Here is a 17,299-nt window from a genome sequence, read left to right on the forward strand (position 1 = left end):
GTCCATGGGGTTCCAAAGAGTCGGACAAGACTTAGTGACTGAACAAGAACTCTGCAAAAAAGTTTAGCCTGTATTAAGAATGACTGATCAGAGGCTGAAGTCATAATCCTAGGGAAAAGTTGTAGGATTCCTGTATCTTTTTCCTCTTTTAATTCTAATTCTACTCTCCCTTCCTAACTTTCAGCATCTTTTTCTTCAGTTCAGTTCAGTTCAGTTGCTCAGTCGTGTCCAACTCTTTGCGACCCCATGAATCGCAGCACGCCAGGCCTCCCTGTCCTCCCGGAGTTCACTCAGACTCACGTCCATTGAGTCAGTGATGCCATCCAGCCATCTCATCCTCTGTTGTCCCCTTCTCCTCCTGCCCTCAATCCCTCCCAGCATCAGAGTCTTTTCCAATGAGTCAACTCTTCGCATGAGGTGGCCAAAGTACTGGAGTTTCAGCTTCAGCATCATTCCTTCCAAAGAAATCCCAGGGCTGATCTCCTTTAGAATGGACTGGTTGGATCTCCTTGCAGTCCAAGGGACTCTCAAGAGTCTTCTCCAACACCACAGTGCAAAAGCATCAATTTTCCGGTGCTCAGCCTTCTTTACAGTCCAACTCTCACATCCATACATGCAGTAGTATTCCAACTCCAATTTCCTTCCTTTCTCTCGTTTTTTTCTCGAGCAGTCTTTCACACTTTTTTGATTCTCTACGCACTTTCCTTGCATGCCTCTTCATCATATGAAAGTTTCAGATAATCTTGATCTACTAATCTTTGCTCAAGGTGTTTAATATGTCATCTTGAATAGCATATTAAACATACCATTTATTGCCATACAATGAAATAAATATTGTACTTATTACAAAAAGCTAGAATTTTAGAGGGCGTGAAAACTAAACAGACTGCAACCACGTTGCCCCCAAATTAGTTAAAAATATAATTTTGCTTTTTTTTGAAGAAGTATAGAATGTACATGTATGCTTCAATTAAAATAATTTCTTGCAAAAATTTCTGACTAAAATTTTAAGGGTGTTAGTGAAGTTGGAGATTTGAGGGATTGATTTTTTGGACTGGGTGTTGGTTTGCTAATGCCTAGGTGCTATGCAGTTTATACATATTTAAATCTTGTAACAATCCTGTGAGATAAGGATTATCAGCCTCAAATAATGTTTGGTGTTAAAGGTGAAATGGTCTAACCTCAGGCAGACCTGCATACTGCTTTCTAGCTTCCTCGGAGAAGGCAATGGCACCCCACTCCAGTACTCTTGCCTGGAAAATCCCATGGATGGAGGAGCCTGGTAGGCTGTAGTCCATGAAGTCACTGAGTAGGACACGACTGAGGGACTTCACTTTCACTTTTCACTTTCATGCATTGGAGAAGGAAATGGCAACCCACTCCAGTGTTCTTGCCTGGAGAATCCCAGGGGTGGGGGCGCCTGGCTCAAGTTTCTAGTTTTACTGCTCACTCCATTTCTCATCTGTAGTACTCCTCCTGTGGACTGACCTTCACTTAGGCTCTTCCCTTTTCTTGAAATGAAACTGGTAATCATAATCTATTTTAAAAAATACTTAAACCAAGACAGCACAATGCAGGGTCCAGAAAAAAAAAAAAAAAACAGTTTAACCCAGCAGTGTGGGGGTCTAACTTGTCTTACACAATCTTTTAATCAGCCCTTTTGTTTTTAAGTCCTTAAACTTCATCCTGAACTTTCAGAGGATCGCAGGGCCTCCTAAAGCTGAAACATTTCAGGTTTCTGATAAGGAAATCCATTTTCTCCTTTCAGCTTCCCCCTGCCACCCTCCTGCCCCCTTAAGTCATACACCATGAATTTACTTTCTTTCCATTGTCTCATTTGGCTTGCTGTCCTCTCACGTTTTCTTCATTCTTATAGATTTTTTTACCACCACCATCACAGTCACCACCACAACCATCACCACTGTCCTTTCTTTTTTTAGAAATAAAAGGAAGATGAAGAAGAGGAATGGATGTGGGTAGCCACCTTGTTATATTTTGCCGGAAGTCTAAAATCTTTCTTCTTTTGAATGATTAGCCTGGTGTGAAAATCATGGACTTTGGAGTCAGATTCCCCACCTTTTCCAAGTTGGGGCACAGAGAGAAAATGTGTTTGTGTTGTGTGCTGGGGTAAGCGGCAGCACTAACATGACAGGTCAGTGCACCCTGAATTACAGGAGTGCCAAGGTCTCCATCACACTGCCTCAAGGTGGTCAATGTGGGGATTACAGCCTCTGCTTCTTAGTACTGGTTGGGAAATGCAGGAGCTAACGTATCTGAAAGTGCCAGCACAATGTTGGCACACAGTAGGAGCCAGCAGAGAGCTGCCTGCTTCCTTTATACCCCCCAAGTCAGTCTCAACTCACACAACGCAGGGGCTAACACATTTGTTACTCAGATGACTAAGATGGACATTAACACCACAGAGGATGATCTGGGGTCAGAGCATCCTGCAGACCAGACAGCGGCATCACTCAGCTGGGCAGAGCAGAGGAGGAGGCCAGGAGGTTATCTGGCTTCCTGACTCTGCACTGAAGTGCCTTTGCTTTTGGAAATCACTGGCTGTGAGGCCTTAGGAAGAGTTGGCTGCAGGTGTTAAGGAAAGTTTAGTGTCTCGTTTTTTAGATGAAAGGAAAGAGCTGAAGTGATTAAAGATATGTTCTTTGTTTTATTATATTTATCTCTGTTCTGTTTAACCTTCATTTTCATATTATTCTTCTCCTGCACACACAAAAAATCTGTTTACAGCTTCTCAAGTTTACAATCTTCCTAGGGTCGGGGCATTCTTTATTTGCTACCTCGGATTTGGGCATACACATGTTTACAGTTAAAAATGCAAATGCTGTCACATCAAACAGCATGTGGCACAATACAAGGCAAACGAGACAGACTCTGAATTTCACTAATGGGTGAAAAAAAAAAAAAACAAAAAAAAAAAACCCAAGAAAACCCAAACCCCAAACCAAACCGAACAGTGAGGAGTTTAAAGAACGTTAAGCCCACCAGACAGTAACTTACACCGCCTGCCTTTCTTTTTAAAGTTTCCTCAGCTTCCTCTTTCTTGATTCATTTCATCTTGACTTTGCTCTTCCTTTTGACTTAAATTTTTGTTTTGTTTTTGTTTTTGACTTATCAAAAAAAACCCAACAACAACAACAACAAAAAACGGGCCAAAGAAACTCCAAAGAGGCAAACGGGAAGAGAGAGAAAGCAACAGGTCGTCCTGCTTTCTGCCGAGCTCGCGTGGGGAGTCCGATCCGAAGGTCCCATCCCAAGGTGGTGGTGGTGGGGGGGCACCTTCCCTGCGGCCTGTCAGTCACCCCCACCAGGCTCTTCCCAATTCGGTTGGGCAACCTCCCTCTCCTCCTCCTCTCTCAGCTGTCAGGAAATCCTGGAGCCGCCCTCGCCCCGGAGCCACTTGTTTTCTAAGTGGCCGGGGATGGAGCTTTGTTTTCAAAAGAAGTAAATAAAAACACCCTGCGACTTCAGGGGCCCCAGGGCCGCAGAGCTCGGCTCGGCCGACGGCTCCTGCCGCCCGGGGTGAGGCGGCTCCTGCCGCGGGTTCTCGGAGACCGACCCCGAGCAGCTGCACACGACTTGTTTGCTGGAAAACGCGGGGCCGGGCCGGCGGTCCGCGCCTTAGGGGCCCTGCTGCGTCGGGGCGGGGGCGGGGGCGCCCCTCCCGGCGGGGCCGCGGGGCTGCGGACGCTCCGGGCTTCTCTCCGCGACGCGGGGACCCCCACCAGTCCCCGCCTCCGCGCCCCCTCTCCAGCTTCCCCCCGCCGCTCCAGGTCGGTTTTTCCCGGCGACTCTGGTGGTGCCTTCCAAAGTCCCAGGGCCCTGGGCACACCTCGGGGTTTTCTCCCGCCTCCCGCCTGCTCTCCTTGGGGCCCCAGGAAGTCGCGAGCGCCCCACGGGTGGTGCGCGGCGGAGCCTGCAAGGAGCTGGGGAGGAAGGGGCGATCCCGCCGGCAGCGATGAAGCCGTCTTGGCTGCAGTGTCGCAAAGTCACCGGCGCAGGGGGCCTCGGCGGGTCCCTGCCCGCGTCCTCTCCCGCGCGCGGAGCCGGCCCGGCCCGCCGGGCGTACGTGGCCCCCGGCCCGCGGGGCGCTCTCGGGGGCCGGGGCTGCAGGGCGCTGTCCTCGGGCGGCGCGGAGTACAAGACCCACTTCGCGGCCTCGGTGACCGACCCCGAGAGGTTCTGGGGCAAAGCCGCGGAGCAGATCAGCTGGTACAAGCCCTGGACCAAGACGCTGGAGAACAGACATTCGCCTTCCACCAGTTGGTGAGTGATTTTGCGCCCACCCCCATCTCTTTTGGGCGTCCAGGCTCGACGTCCTCTGCATCGGAACCTGGAGTTCTTTTGGGAAAAGAGGATGAGACTGGAGGTGTGATCACACCTTTTAAATCCGTGTTTAATTTTAACTTTATAAGTCAAGCTCTCTTGCTTTGTCTTGAGGGATTCGGTTACCTAGGGTGAGAACCCTGGTTCCTGTAGACCAGAAATTTACCTGTATGGCCAGGCTCTGCTTAGTTGAGCAAGAGCCAGCCCCCCAGAGACCCACAGTCTGGAAAGGGAAGTAACCACGGAAACAGGTGCAAGCAGAGTGATGAACTAAGGGTTTCTAAGTATTCTCACACTGTGGGGAGGAGGAGAGTTGGTGAAAGACTTCAGTCAGATCACACCGAAGTACAGATTGGAAAAATGGATATGTCCTCTCAGAGTTGACAAGGCCCCAGTTCTTAAAGTCCAGGAGGTGGAACACAGGTTGAAATTTGACTGTTGATGTGGCTGGGAATAGTTGTGTTGGTGGGAAAGGGGACTGGTGAGTCAGGGGTTGGTTTGGGGAAGGATTTATGCATCACAGCCAAGTAGCTGGGATCGGGTCCACAGCCCTATCCTGTGTATGAAGCTGCAGTGTTTTCCAGAGAGAATAGGTAGTATACCTACCTAGAAGGTGCTAGAAATCGTGGTAGGAATAAAGGTGGTTTTTTTTTTTTTTTTCGTTTAGAGTTACGATTGTAAGTAGTTATAAACATTGTTTTTGTGTTACAACAAACAAAAGATACACTTGTCGAATAAATGCCAAACTTGTCAGATTCTTGAGGGTGAATCACACAGGAGGACTCAAGAGTTGCGGCTGCTCTTTGGGCCCTGTGCCTAGCCCTTAAGAGTGTGGTTGCTTTCCTCAGCCAGCCCTGAGGGAGAGATGTTTTCTCTAAAAAAGTCTGCAAAACACTGCAGTGGGGTTTCCCACCACCATTTCCAAGTCCCCAGCAGTGAAATGGGAGAATGACATGCCAGGTTTGTATTCGATGAGTATCTTCTTGTTGGGAGTAGGAGTCTGGAAGGGAGAATGGCCTCTCAACCAGAGACTTCTCTGTCACCACCACGCTCTGCCCCCTCTTGATTGTTCGGAGCTGTTTACGTGGTTTTACCTTTAGAGTCTAGCACATTTCCCCATCCAGTTCAGGTTTTCCAGTAGTGTTTGATTGATCCTCTCTCATGTACCCGTCAGCGAATCAAGCACTTGGTATACATGTGGCGAGAGGGTGGGGAGGTGTCATGATGGTTAACAGCCTGGTCTCTGGGGCCAGAATTTTGTGTTTGAGTTCTGGCTCTTATAGTTACTGGCTGTGTGTTCATAGGCAAGTTGCTTAATCTCTCTGTTCTTCAGTTTTGTCATATATAAATGTGTAACTAGTAAGATTACTTTAGTAAAGGATTAAGACCAAGTCTTAAAAGAAATAGACCCTATAAATGTTGGAGTAAGAATAGGTATCTTTGCACTCTCATTCCACAGTTATTTAAGAGCAGGAAATGTCTAGATCTGGGAAGATCAAAACACAGAGATTATTGTCTCACCTAAGAATGTGTTCTCAAAGTTCTGTGTCCATATATCTGTCAAAAAGTATGGAACTGGAATTACTTATGTGACCACCATCCCATAAAACTGTGCGGAAAACTCAAGAAATCACTGGGATACTCCAAGTAAAAACCAGTGAGGGCCAGACCTAAGGTAGTGGCAGGGACAGTGCAAAGAACAGGTTTCTAGAGGATTAATTGAAGTTGGGGAGGCCTCAAGGGAGTACAGACCATGTGGAACTCAAAATGTCCATCAAATCGACCTTTAAGATCTGGAGATTTTCCCTCTATGTTTTTTTCTCTTCTTAATTTCTAGTTGCTTGCCTGAATTTTTAAAAATTGTAGGCATAAAATGTCTAAAGAGGTTTAAATGTCTACCTTTAAAGAGGTTTTTGGCCAAAGGGTCTTTGTATGTATTTTCAAAAATTCAGTACACTGTAGGTCACGGTATTTGATAATATTGTATCCAAATTCTTCATCTTTGTACTCTTGGAATCACGTGGCTGTACCTGTTTTATAGCAGCCCAGCAGATCAAAGTGAATAACAGATAAGTCTTTGAGTCTGTATTTGTTTTAGCAGTGTGATTCAATCTTGCTGATGAGTTTGGTGGGCAGAGCAGAGTTGGAGAAAAGCAGGTAGACGTAGGAGACCATCCATCCAGTCTGAAACTCCATTCAGAAAATGGTTTCAGTCTGAATCCTGTTTGCAGATATTCTTCGTTGGTTAACATTTTTCTGCAAAGGTAGACTCAAGGTCAGGGCAAATGTCCACCCGCCCCCCTGCCCCCTCGCTGCTTTATATCGCTGTATTCTAGGGCAGAACAGACATATGAATTTAAAAAGTGATAGGTAACAGGATATATAGACTTGATGATTTTTGATTCTGCGTGTCTTGGGAGGTGGCAAGTGGATACAGGCACAGTTTGATATGAAGGTGCTTTGCTTACTTTTTGAAGCTGGGATCTGGGGAAGGGAGATGTTGACCCCCAATGGGAAGGGTTGCTACAGCTAGCTATTCTCTTCGAGGTGGAGCTGACAATAGGTGTGTAGTCAAGATCACTGAAGCCCCATGGTTTCCCAGAAGTTGGACGGATTTTTCCTCATTGTACGCTTGTCTGTTTATTTTTCATGGAAGCAAACTCCCCTCTGAAGCTACAGGCCTACCAAAAGCCCCAGCGCATAAATAGTAATGCATATTAGCTTTCACGGTGGCATAAAGTACTCATTAGCAGTTTACATAAGCAGTAGTATGAGCATGGAATAGAAGGCTTTGAGGGCGATACATTAGGGACCTGCCATTGTAGTGAATAGCCCTGTAAAATAGATTTCTGGGACTGTAATCTCTGAGATCTTTGAAAAACCAATTCATGTAGGTGCTCTAGGAACGTGTGAAGAATTACCTTTCCTCATAGTTTGTTGGTTCATTCACATTGTTGGTGCCTAGCTTTGGGGAGAATAAAGTCTTTATTAGAGACACTTCAGTGGAGAACTGAATATACGGTGAAGCAATTAGAACCCCTAGTAATTTCTCTAGTCCTGGGACCGCAGAATGGATGTTTTGGTTGTTTTCTCCTGATGAATTAGACATCCTACTGCCTTTCCTGAAAGAGAAATCCAGCTACCCCTCTCTGAAGAATTAGGCAATTCTCTTTTGCATTATGCACTGTGGTTAATTTTTTTTGGTCTGGGTCATTAATTATCCCTTTCTCTGGAAATATTGCAGTCCTATTTTAGTTTATTTATATTTAAACAACATTCAATGATCAGACTCTCACATACTGTTTGATTTAGAATTTAATGTGTATTAACAGTGACCATGAGCCAAAAAGGGAAAGTCTAAATACAGATGATTAGAACGTGATTTCTCCTTGGCTAACATATCTACAATGGAAATTGTGTAGGTACTTTTTTTTTTTAACATGCAAGATCTCAGTTTCTGACTAGCTATAAAGGTTGTTTAAGTCTTCAAGTCTTAAAATGGCTTATAAGTGTTAAAGATATCAATTATTCACTCATTGTGTGTATAGTACAAAGAAAATGATGAAAGAGATGGGAGACATACAGTAAATTATTACAAAACTATTTCTGTAGAGTTGTAGTGAATGCTATGAAATAATAAGGGGATTTACCATAATCTTTTCTGGAAGGATCGTGGTAGGAGTCTTGAAGAAATGATGGTTAAACTGAGATTACAATGTGTAGGGATTAGACTCAGAAGGAGGAGGGAACATTCCACACAAAGAGAACAGCACATGAAAAGGTCATGCGGTATGAAGTAGCTCAATAATTTCTAGGAACTGAAAGAAGGCTGACTTGGAAGGTAATAATTAAGAAACAGAAGGAGAAAGCCATATTGTGAATGGTCTGGTGAGTCATGTTAAGGATTTAAAATTTTTTTCCTGGCACAAACAGGTCCCATAGTGGATGATCAGAACTTGAACTTCCTACTCTTCTTTCTGCACTGGAGCAAGAAATGTCTGGGTTCAACCCCAGCTCTGCCACTTACTTTGGATACGCTTCAGTATCCGTATTGGTAAAAATAAGAGTAACGATAGTATCAATTTCTTAGGATTATAGAGGTGGCTGGGAGCATAAAGTGTCTAGGACTGTACCTGACACACAGTACTAGTTACTGATGTTTTTGAAATATGGAAGAGAGATTCCCAGAAGCTGGTGTGGACCAGAAAGTTTTCAGAGAAATGGTAGCATTTGGGCTCAATCTTAAAGCAGGATTTAGAGAGGGAGAAAAACACGTTTTGTGTGCAAAAGAAAAACTTTTGTGTGCAAACCAAACATGACAGAGGCATAGAGGAGAGAAAGCACCAAATATGCTTGTAGGTCAGAATGGATCAGTTGGCTTGTAGTGGTTATTTTGGAGTTACAGGTACTCCAGAAGGTAGTTTCAGGATGGTTTTGGAAGGCTTGGAAGAGCAAGCTCACACATTTGCATTTACTTTTTAGGCTGTACGTCACAACCTGTCTGTAAGTCTGCAGATAGGTTTTGTGTGACCTAGGTGCTGGGTTTTGTTTGTCTGTTTTTGAAGTATTTGTCAGTATTTAAACATTGGAGGATTTCATCTAAAGTTTAAATTTCCTTTAATGATTCAGTCTTGGGGGGCTTCTTTTGAAAAAAAGCAGATTAACTGTCAGCGCTTGGTCAGCATTTTCGCTTGGCAACGCTTGGCTGGAACTGAGTAGCTGCTGTCCCAGGTGAAATTAGACATAATGATCACCAGGTGGGGTGTAGGGAAGCAAGACGTTATGATAAACCTGAGAATTTGACTCATATACCCAGGTGGAGGAACTGATTGTGAATTAAAGATAATTGAAGACTTGGCAAGAGCTTATAGGATTATAGGTTTGATTGACATTTGTAAATACATGAGAGCTAAAGTTTGGTGAATGTTGAGTTGGGGGAGAGAGAGCAACTTAGAGAGACAGAGAATGAATAAAATACTGAAAACTGAACTGGGAGGATAAATAGAAGAGGGGGGAAAACCTGTGAGAGTGGAGGAGGCTTATTCAGAGAAGTAGGATAAGGAAGAGCAGAATATTTTGGTGCCATGGAGTAAGAGGGAGAGAAGAGATAAAAACAGGGAAGGTCAATAGTGGTCAAGGGCTCTAGAGAAGTTTTGAGGCTATTGAGGACTGAAACATAACAGTTTTGACGCAGAAATCTTCAGTGATTTTTAATAATGTGATGTCAGTGGAGAAGTGAAGGCCAAAACCAGGATCCCAAAATACAGAGGGAACTGGTGGTAGGCAAAAACAGTCCAGGAACATATTGGACAATGGACGTGTCTGGGTTACCTGAAAAGAAGTTTCCTCGTTATCTTTCCTTTCCCCACCTCCCCCTTTAAGAGCATCTCTTGTTTAAAGGAAGAAGTGAAGAAATCTGTGAAATAGGAATGAAGGGAATTTTGCTTATTTTGAAACCTGTTCCTCATTAACAGGACTCCTTGTTTTTACAAGTTGAACTTTGTGAGGTTTCTTATCTGTTGTTTTCTTTAGATGCCAGAAGTTCATGGAAAAAACAAAATGGAAAAGTCTAAAAGATGGAATAAAAAGCTACTTAACAGATTTACATGAGCTAGATATCTAAGCATTTAATGGGAGATAAAGAGACAGTTAAAAAAAAAGATGAAAGAACTAATATTTGTTGATTTGTTAAATTATTCTGGGGTTTCAGACCTGTCAGTAAGTGGTTCAGAGGGAAAAAAGTTCTTTATCTTTTACTTGCAACTTTTCTGAGTCTGACATTCTTTCAAAGGAAAACCAATAAGGAAAATATAATGTGGATTTTATATACTCAGAAAGTCATTTATTCCTCTACTGAATTTTGATTCTTTGGCAAACAATTAGCCACATTAAGCTGTCTTGGAAATTCAGCCTCCCTCCCTCTCTTTCTTTTCTCTAACAAAATTTCCTTCATATTTATCAGTGTATTTACTTCTGGTTGAAAGGTGAGAGTTTTATCTTGGGATGAAAAAAATGTATCCCTTCTGACAAACTCTAAATGAAATGAATTTATTCATAATATTGTGCACAGTACAGATACACTTAAATTTTAAATTATCATTTTTTAGAAATGAAAAAATATTTTATGAAGGTACATGGTGAGCATGAAAAATGGCCTGTTAGCAATATTCTCCCTCAGATAGACTCATCAAGAAAGACCAATTTAAAAAGATGGGCTTTATTTTATATTCTGAAGGTCAACAGCTTGGTGCTGTGCTGTATCTAATTTTCTCAGTCTGTCATGCTGCTGAAAGTTCAGGACAGAACAGAGTGAACTACTGGAATGCTGTGATTACATAAGCAAGGATGGATTGCCTGACAAATGGCACAATCAATGCACAATGGACATTCAATCAGCTGTGACCAATCTTCTACCAAGTGTGGGGTAAAGTCCACAGTCTTAGTACCTCCTGGAAGGTGGCTTACTTTTTCCTTTGTTCATGCCATATACTATTAGTTGAGGAAAAAATCCAGTAGTTGAAGTTATTTTTCTCTTCGTGTTCTCCTTTTCCCCCTCCAACTCCTCCTTTTTTTCATTTTCCCCTTTCCCTCCCCTTCTTCCCCGCATCATTCCTTGTTCTTCTCCTTTTTTTTTTTTTTAAAGAATTTCCACTTAAGCAGTGACTCTGTGAAGGTGGAATCATTTCTTTCTATTGTGTAAAATTTGTGAGAGAAACATGTGGGAGGCTAATGAATATTTGTGATAACGTATGTGAATGTAATAACCTCTTTACAGTTTTAGGAAACACATCTGAAAAACTTATATTCTTCATGTAAACCATGTGGTTAGAGAACTTATAAAAGCTATGAATTATATGTACTTTTGTTGGCATTATGGCCAAATGAGGTAAGGGACAATGCATAGAAAGGAGAAGTATTATTCTTACCTAGGAAAATCGAAGTTTAAAAATTTCCAGTTTGAAATCGTCCAGCTGAAAGTCTTAGAATAGCTGAAAACAGATCAGGCAACTATGTTAGAGGATAGAGTTCGATTTATAACTTTTAGGTAAGTAGTGAATTTTACTGATTTAAAATATTAGTTGCTCTAAGTGGGATAAAAGCATCTAAAGTCTGTAGGTCTTGACTTAAGAGAGAACTCTAGGCAAGAGGAATACCTTCTCCAGGTTTTGATGTTAGAATAGCATTTCCCGAGTATAATTTTTGAGATGTCTCTCCCAAGTGACATTAGTTAAGTAAAAGAAATTTGGGAAGATTAGGGGAAAAGGAAGAATGCTCTGTAGACATGATCAATACAGATATCTGTGCAAAAAAAGTAGTACAATAAAATGATAAAAAATTTAGTAGTCAAAGGGACGTAAAATCATTATTATTGACTGTTTGCATAAATAACTGTAAGCGAAAGCACTGAAACTTAGAAAAGTCTACTTTTGCACTAATCTCTTTGCTTTCTCTCCACTTTTTAAAATTTTTAGTTTCACTGATTCTCAGTTGTGAATTAAGTGCTTTTCTAATCCACAATTGCCCTGACATTTCCTTGCTCCCAACTCTCCCTGCTTAATCAAGGCTGAATGAAGTTTGCCACTGTTACTGATGCAAATTTGTACAATATGCTATCATTTTCCCCTTGGGTAAAAATGTGGGTAGGGGAAAAGGTGTTGAGGATTGTTATTAGTGGAGAAAAAAAAAATTGATGTCTGGGTTAAAACTTAGGTCCCCATTCCTTGAGCAGTTTACTGTACCAAAGTGTGGACCGTGGTGAGTATTGCTGTTCAGCAGTGTCTGCTCTCTACTTCTGAGCCCACAGGAGGGTCCAGCTTCCCCTCCCAAGGGTGGTTATGGGATTAGCTTTGGCTAAGGCAGCCAGAGAAAGGAGTGTCACTTCCTGGGAAAGAATTAGTGGCTAGTGCTTCAGTCCTTAGTCCTGCCTGTCAGTCAGAGCTGTGGAAGCATGTATAGCCTGGGGAACAAAGGCGTAGGTGATGGTTCTTTGGGAAGTCCAACTGAAGCCTCACTAAGGGTGCATGAGTGAGGAATAAACATTGTTTCAAGTTACTGAGTATTTGCTATTGTTACTGTGTGTAATCCAGCCTATTTTATTGATTGTGAAATCATTAATGTATATATTAATAACATATAATAATAACATAGAACTTTTTGAATGAAAGTGTCCAGCATATAGTGAAAACAGCTAGGCTTATGGTATCTGTACTATGAGCCAGATAGAATACTAAGTACTTGAATTTTGTTAATGTTTCTAACAACCCTGTGAGGTAGGGGACCTTTTACTCTTGTTTAGTGTGTATGGAAATGAACATACAGAGAGTTTAAGAAAACTTGCCTAAACATATAAAACTAATAAGTAGCAGATGTAGGATTTGAACCCGGGCCGTCTGAATTTGGGCTGCCTAGGTGGCTCAGTGGGAGAGAATCTGCCTGCCAATGAAGGAGATTTCAGATTCAGTCCCTGGGTTGGGGCAGATCCCTTGGAAAAGAAAATGGCAACCCACTCCAGTATTCTTGCCTGGGAAATCCCATGGACAGCGGATCCTGGTGGGCCGTAGTCCATGGGTCTCAAAGAGTTGGATATGGCTAAACACAGAAGGTAGCACAGCACAGTACAGGTTGAATTTAGCGTCTGTACTCTAAATATACACTACATTATATTGCTTCCATAATAATTGTCTTAGTTAATTTTAGCTTTTTTTTTCTTACCCCTTCTCCACTGAAACCACTAAAAGTAACTTAAAAAATCTGGCTTTATATCTCAGAAACATTTGGAAAATATCTCTATTTTAGTTAGAATGATAGACTGATGTTCTTTGAAGAAATAAACTGTATGTTTTATGTGAAATATTTAAAATGTATACAATCGTCCTAAAAGTGGTGGGAGAGGGACTTTATATTAATTGTTACCTACTTTAGAAATGTTTCCTGGACAGTAGAAAGCAATGTTAATCCCTTCTCTTAAGAATGCTAAGTTGGTTTTCTATCTTAAGGAAAATCTAATGACCACATTATTATTCATTGTTTGTAGTGTGCTTTAGTATTATTTTTATGAGAACATGTGATAAATAGCCTAATTAATTCATCTAATTATGAGTACTTGAAAAATTTCCTTTCTTCCAACTTCTCAGGAAAAAATAATAGGACTTGTTATATGTTTGTAATTATGGAAGTTGTTTGTTTTGATTACTTTTTTAAAAAATGCATTCAAGTATAATATGCTTTGCTGTTTTGCTTCCATTGCTTTCCATCTTGATCCTAATGCAGGTGGACAGACCTTGATACATAACACATGTTAAGTGCAGAGATGAGTTTTTTTCCCAAGGAATCACATTGCATCCATCTCTCTTGTTTCTAACATGAATATCTTATTTTTGAAATCCAGTACAAGGACCATGAACTGTGGGCTCTCTCACTAACCTGTGTTATTCCATAGGTGTTGCCAAATGTTAGGGAACAAATGATCTAAAAATGTTAAATCTTCCTTTGAGTGTCTAAGGGATGAGCCACAGCCATATCTGAAGAGTCTGTAATAGATTGAGAAGAAAACACACACGATTGTCCTCTAGCACATGACTGAGTTACTCATTCTTTTCTTTAAGACTGAGGAATGCATTTCAATAATGATAATAACAGTAGTAACAATCGTGGCAATACAGCAGGTCACTATGGCGCGCTTGAGCTGAGTCAGACTCTATGCTAATACTATCTGTATACTTTGAATCCGTCTGACACCCTATGAGATACATATAATGCATTTTTATGACTGTGTAAACTGAAGGACAGAGCGACTAAATGACTTGTCATATAGTGGTAGACTTAATTTTTCACACCCATTGGGTCACACCGTAAGAGCCCCATTTCTGTAATGAACTGTGACTACACTCTCTAAAACTTCTTTTGCCTGCTTGTCACGTGACTGTACCTGGACCGTACAAAGGAATGAGGGCAATGTTTGAATTAAAAAGTTTTTTTAATCAGAGATGTAACTTCCTTTCTCTCATCTGTCACCTGTGTTTCTATGTGTCTTCTATTTTCTTCTCTCATTTTAGTGGAATTTAAATCTTCACTCTTTTCCCAGAGTCAGCTTATACCTGTCTTCTTGGTAAATGGTTCTTTCCTAAAAGGCCTATCACCTTGAATCTTATTTCCCTTTAAGCTAGTTTGGCAAAGAATGCTCAATTCCCATTTGCATTTAGTCACTATACATCCATCAGGTAAGCTCATCCTCCACTGATACTTTTCCTTTACCAGTAGCTTCAAAGATCACAGCTAGGTGACAGAGGGCAGGGGTCAGGTCTCCGTCATCTTTGCTGTCTCCACCGTGGAATGCACCTGACCTTGTATATGTCTGTCAAACTGCTTCAGGTTTAAGAGTTGTATCAATGTCATTTTACCAGATTGTCCTGGTTTAGTCACCTTATTTAGTAAACATATTAGCAGATAAACAAAGAAAACTCACTGTTTAAAAGTAATAAAAGACAAATACCGTGTAATCTTACTTATGTTGTTGAGTCACGAAATCATGTCTGACTCTTTGAGACCCCATGAACTGTAGCCCATCAGGCTCCTCTGTCCATGGGATTTCCTAGGCAAGAATATTGGAACTGGGTAGCCATTTCCTCCTCCAGGGGATCTTCCTGTCCCAGGGATCAAACCCATGTCTTCTGCATTGCAGGTAGATTATTGACCACTAAGCCACGAGGGAAGCCCTGATCTTACTTATATGTAAATTCTAAAAACCATAACAAACAACAAAACAAAACAAAAACCAGGCTCACAGATGCTGAGAACAGATTGGTGGTTGTCAGAGGAGATGGAGTTGGGTGCAGGTGAAATGGGTGAGGGGCATCTTAAATACTTGAGTGTGTGTGAATGCACATATGTGAGTGTGTTTATGAGTGTGTTAAAGCATTATAGAACACAAATATATTACAGTAAGAATAGCACCAGTAATATTCCTTACCATAGTTTTTTTGTGACATGGTTGCTGACCTGTTATAAAAGTGGAGTTTTTTTGGTTCTAGAACTTATTCATTCTTAATCTATTTGTTCTTCATTTATTCTTCCTTTCTTTCTATTGTTCACTCATTAAATGTTTACTGAAAGCTCATCTAGGCCAGGCACTGTTTCAGGTGCTGAAGAAGAGTCCAAGTAGAGTATAACGTTGAGGAGTGATTTCATACATCAAAGGAAAAAAGTGTTTTTGCTTGTAATAAGATAGCTTTCATTTTCCTATTTAATAAAAGGAGAATAATCATGAGTGATATGGACTATCGAGTTATTTTCTGAAAATACGGGTAATAAAATTTGCTTTATTTTGCAATCAAGTCTACTCTGAATTACCTTTGACCACTGAGGTGTGAGTAACTAGAATATACAGGCTCACATTATGGTGAATCGTGGCCATTTTCTAACTAATAAATCCTTTGATACATAAAATAATCAACCAATTTTAAATTTATCCCTTTGTATAGCTTCTTATTTTCTGCTAGAAGTACTAACACCCAGGAAAGTCAGGAAAAGACAAGTAACACAAAAAGAATAAAGAGAAATAATGGGCTTGGTTAGCATCAGCTAGATAATGAACTCTTGGATAATTGAGCAGGCTACACTGCATTCAAGTTTCAAATTAACGAAATGTGAATGGAAAATGTTTAATCTATGATATTATATGTAGACAGTGAGGGAACTGGCAAGGATGGAGCAAAGACAGTTTGTGACCTTGTTGTTAGATTATTTTGAGGATAAGACTAGGGGAAAACAATAAAAATTTTGTCTACTTTTCTTCATGTTTTAATTTACACTCAATTGTATCTGGTTGGTTAAGTTGGCTTTAGTTTCCGGCTGTGTGTTAAGGTTGTTTTGGCAAGAGTGAAGGTGGAAAATTGGAAGAGATTTCAGTTCAGTTCAGTCACTCAGTCGTGTCCAACTCTTTGCGACCCCATGAATCGCAGCACGCCAGGCCTCCCTGTCCATCACCAACTCTCGGAGTTCACTCAGACTCACGTCCATCGAGTCAGTGATGCCATCCAGCCATCTCATCCTCTGTTGTCCCCTTCTCCTCCTGCCCCCAATCCCTCCCAGCATCAGAGTCTTTTCCAGTGAGTCAACTCTTTGCATGAGGTGGCCAAAGTACTGGAGTTTCAGCTGTAGCATCATTCCTTCCAAAGAAATCCCAGGACTGATCTCCTTCAGAATGGATTGGTTGGATCTCCTTGCAGTGCAAGGGACTCTCAAGAGTCTTCAACACCACAGTTCAAAAGCATCAATTCTTCGGCGCTCAGCCTTCTTCACAGTCCAACTCTCACATCCATACATGACCACTGGAAAAACCATAGCCTTGACTAGACAGACCTTAGTCGGTAAAGTAATGTCTCTGCTTTTGAATATGCTATCTAGGTTGGTCATAACTTTTCTTCCAAAGAGTAAACATCTTTTAATTTCATGGAGGCAATCACCATCTGCAGTGATTTTGGAGCCCCCCAAAATAGAATCTGACAATGTTTCCACCGTTTCCCCATTTCCCATGAAGTGATGGGACCAGATGCCATGATCTTGGTTTTCTGAATGTTGAGCTTTAAGCCAACTTTTTCACTCTCCTCCTTCACTTTCATCAAGAGGCTTTTGAGTTCCTCTTCACTTTCTGCCATAAGGGTGGTGTCATCTGCTTATCTGAGGTTATTGATATTTCTCCCAGCAATCTTGATTCCAGCTTGTGTTTCTTCCAGTCCAACGTTTCTCATGATGTACTCTGCATATAAGTTAAATAAGCAGGGTGACAATATACAGCCTTGACGGACTCCTTTTCCTATTTGGAACCAGTCTGTTGTTCCATGTCCAGTTCTAACTGTTGCTTCCTGACCTGCATACAGATTTCTCAAGAGGCAGGTCAGGTGGTCTGGTATTCCCATCTCTTTCAGAATTTTCCACAGTTTATTGTGATCCACAGTGG

The 17,299-nt window shown here is 41.6% G+C and overlaps 1 protein-coding gene across 1 annotated transcript in view; it reads left to right on the forward strand.

Moving 5' to 3' along the window:
* Nucleotides 3,876-17,299, forward strand: part of ACSS3 (acyl-CoA synthetase short-chain family member 3) — a 165,062-nt gene continuing 151,638 nt past the window's right edge. Inside the window, exon 1 of the mRNA XM_013963698.2 lies at nt 3,876-4,281. Within this exon, the coding sequence (XP_013819152.1) occupies nt 3,974-4,281 (308 nt within the window). The 5' untranslated portion in view covers nt 3,876-3,973. The remainder of the gene's footprint in view (nt 4,282-17,299) is intronic.

This window comes from Capra hircus, chromosome 5, assembly GCF_001704415.2.
Source record: "Capra hircus breed San Clemente chromosome 5, ASM170441v1, whole genome shotgun sequence".
NCBI classification, from domain to species: Eukaryota; Metazoa; Chordata; class Mammalia; order Artiodactyla; family Bovidae; genus Capra; species Capra hircus.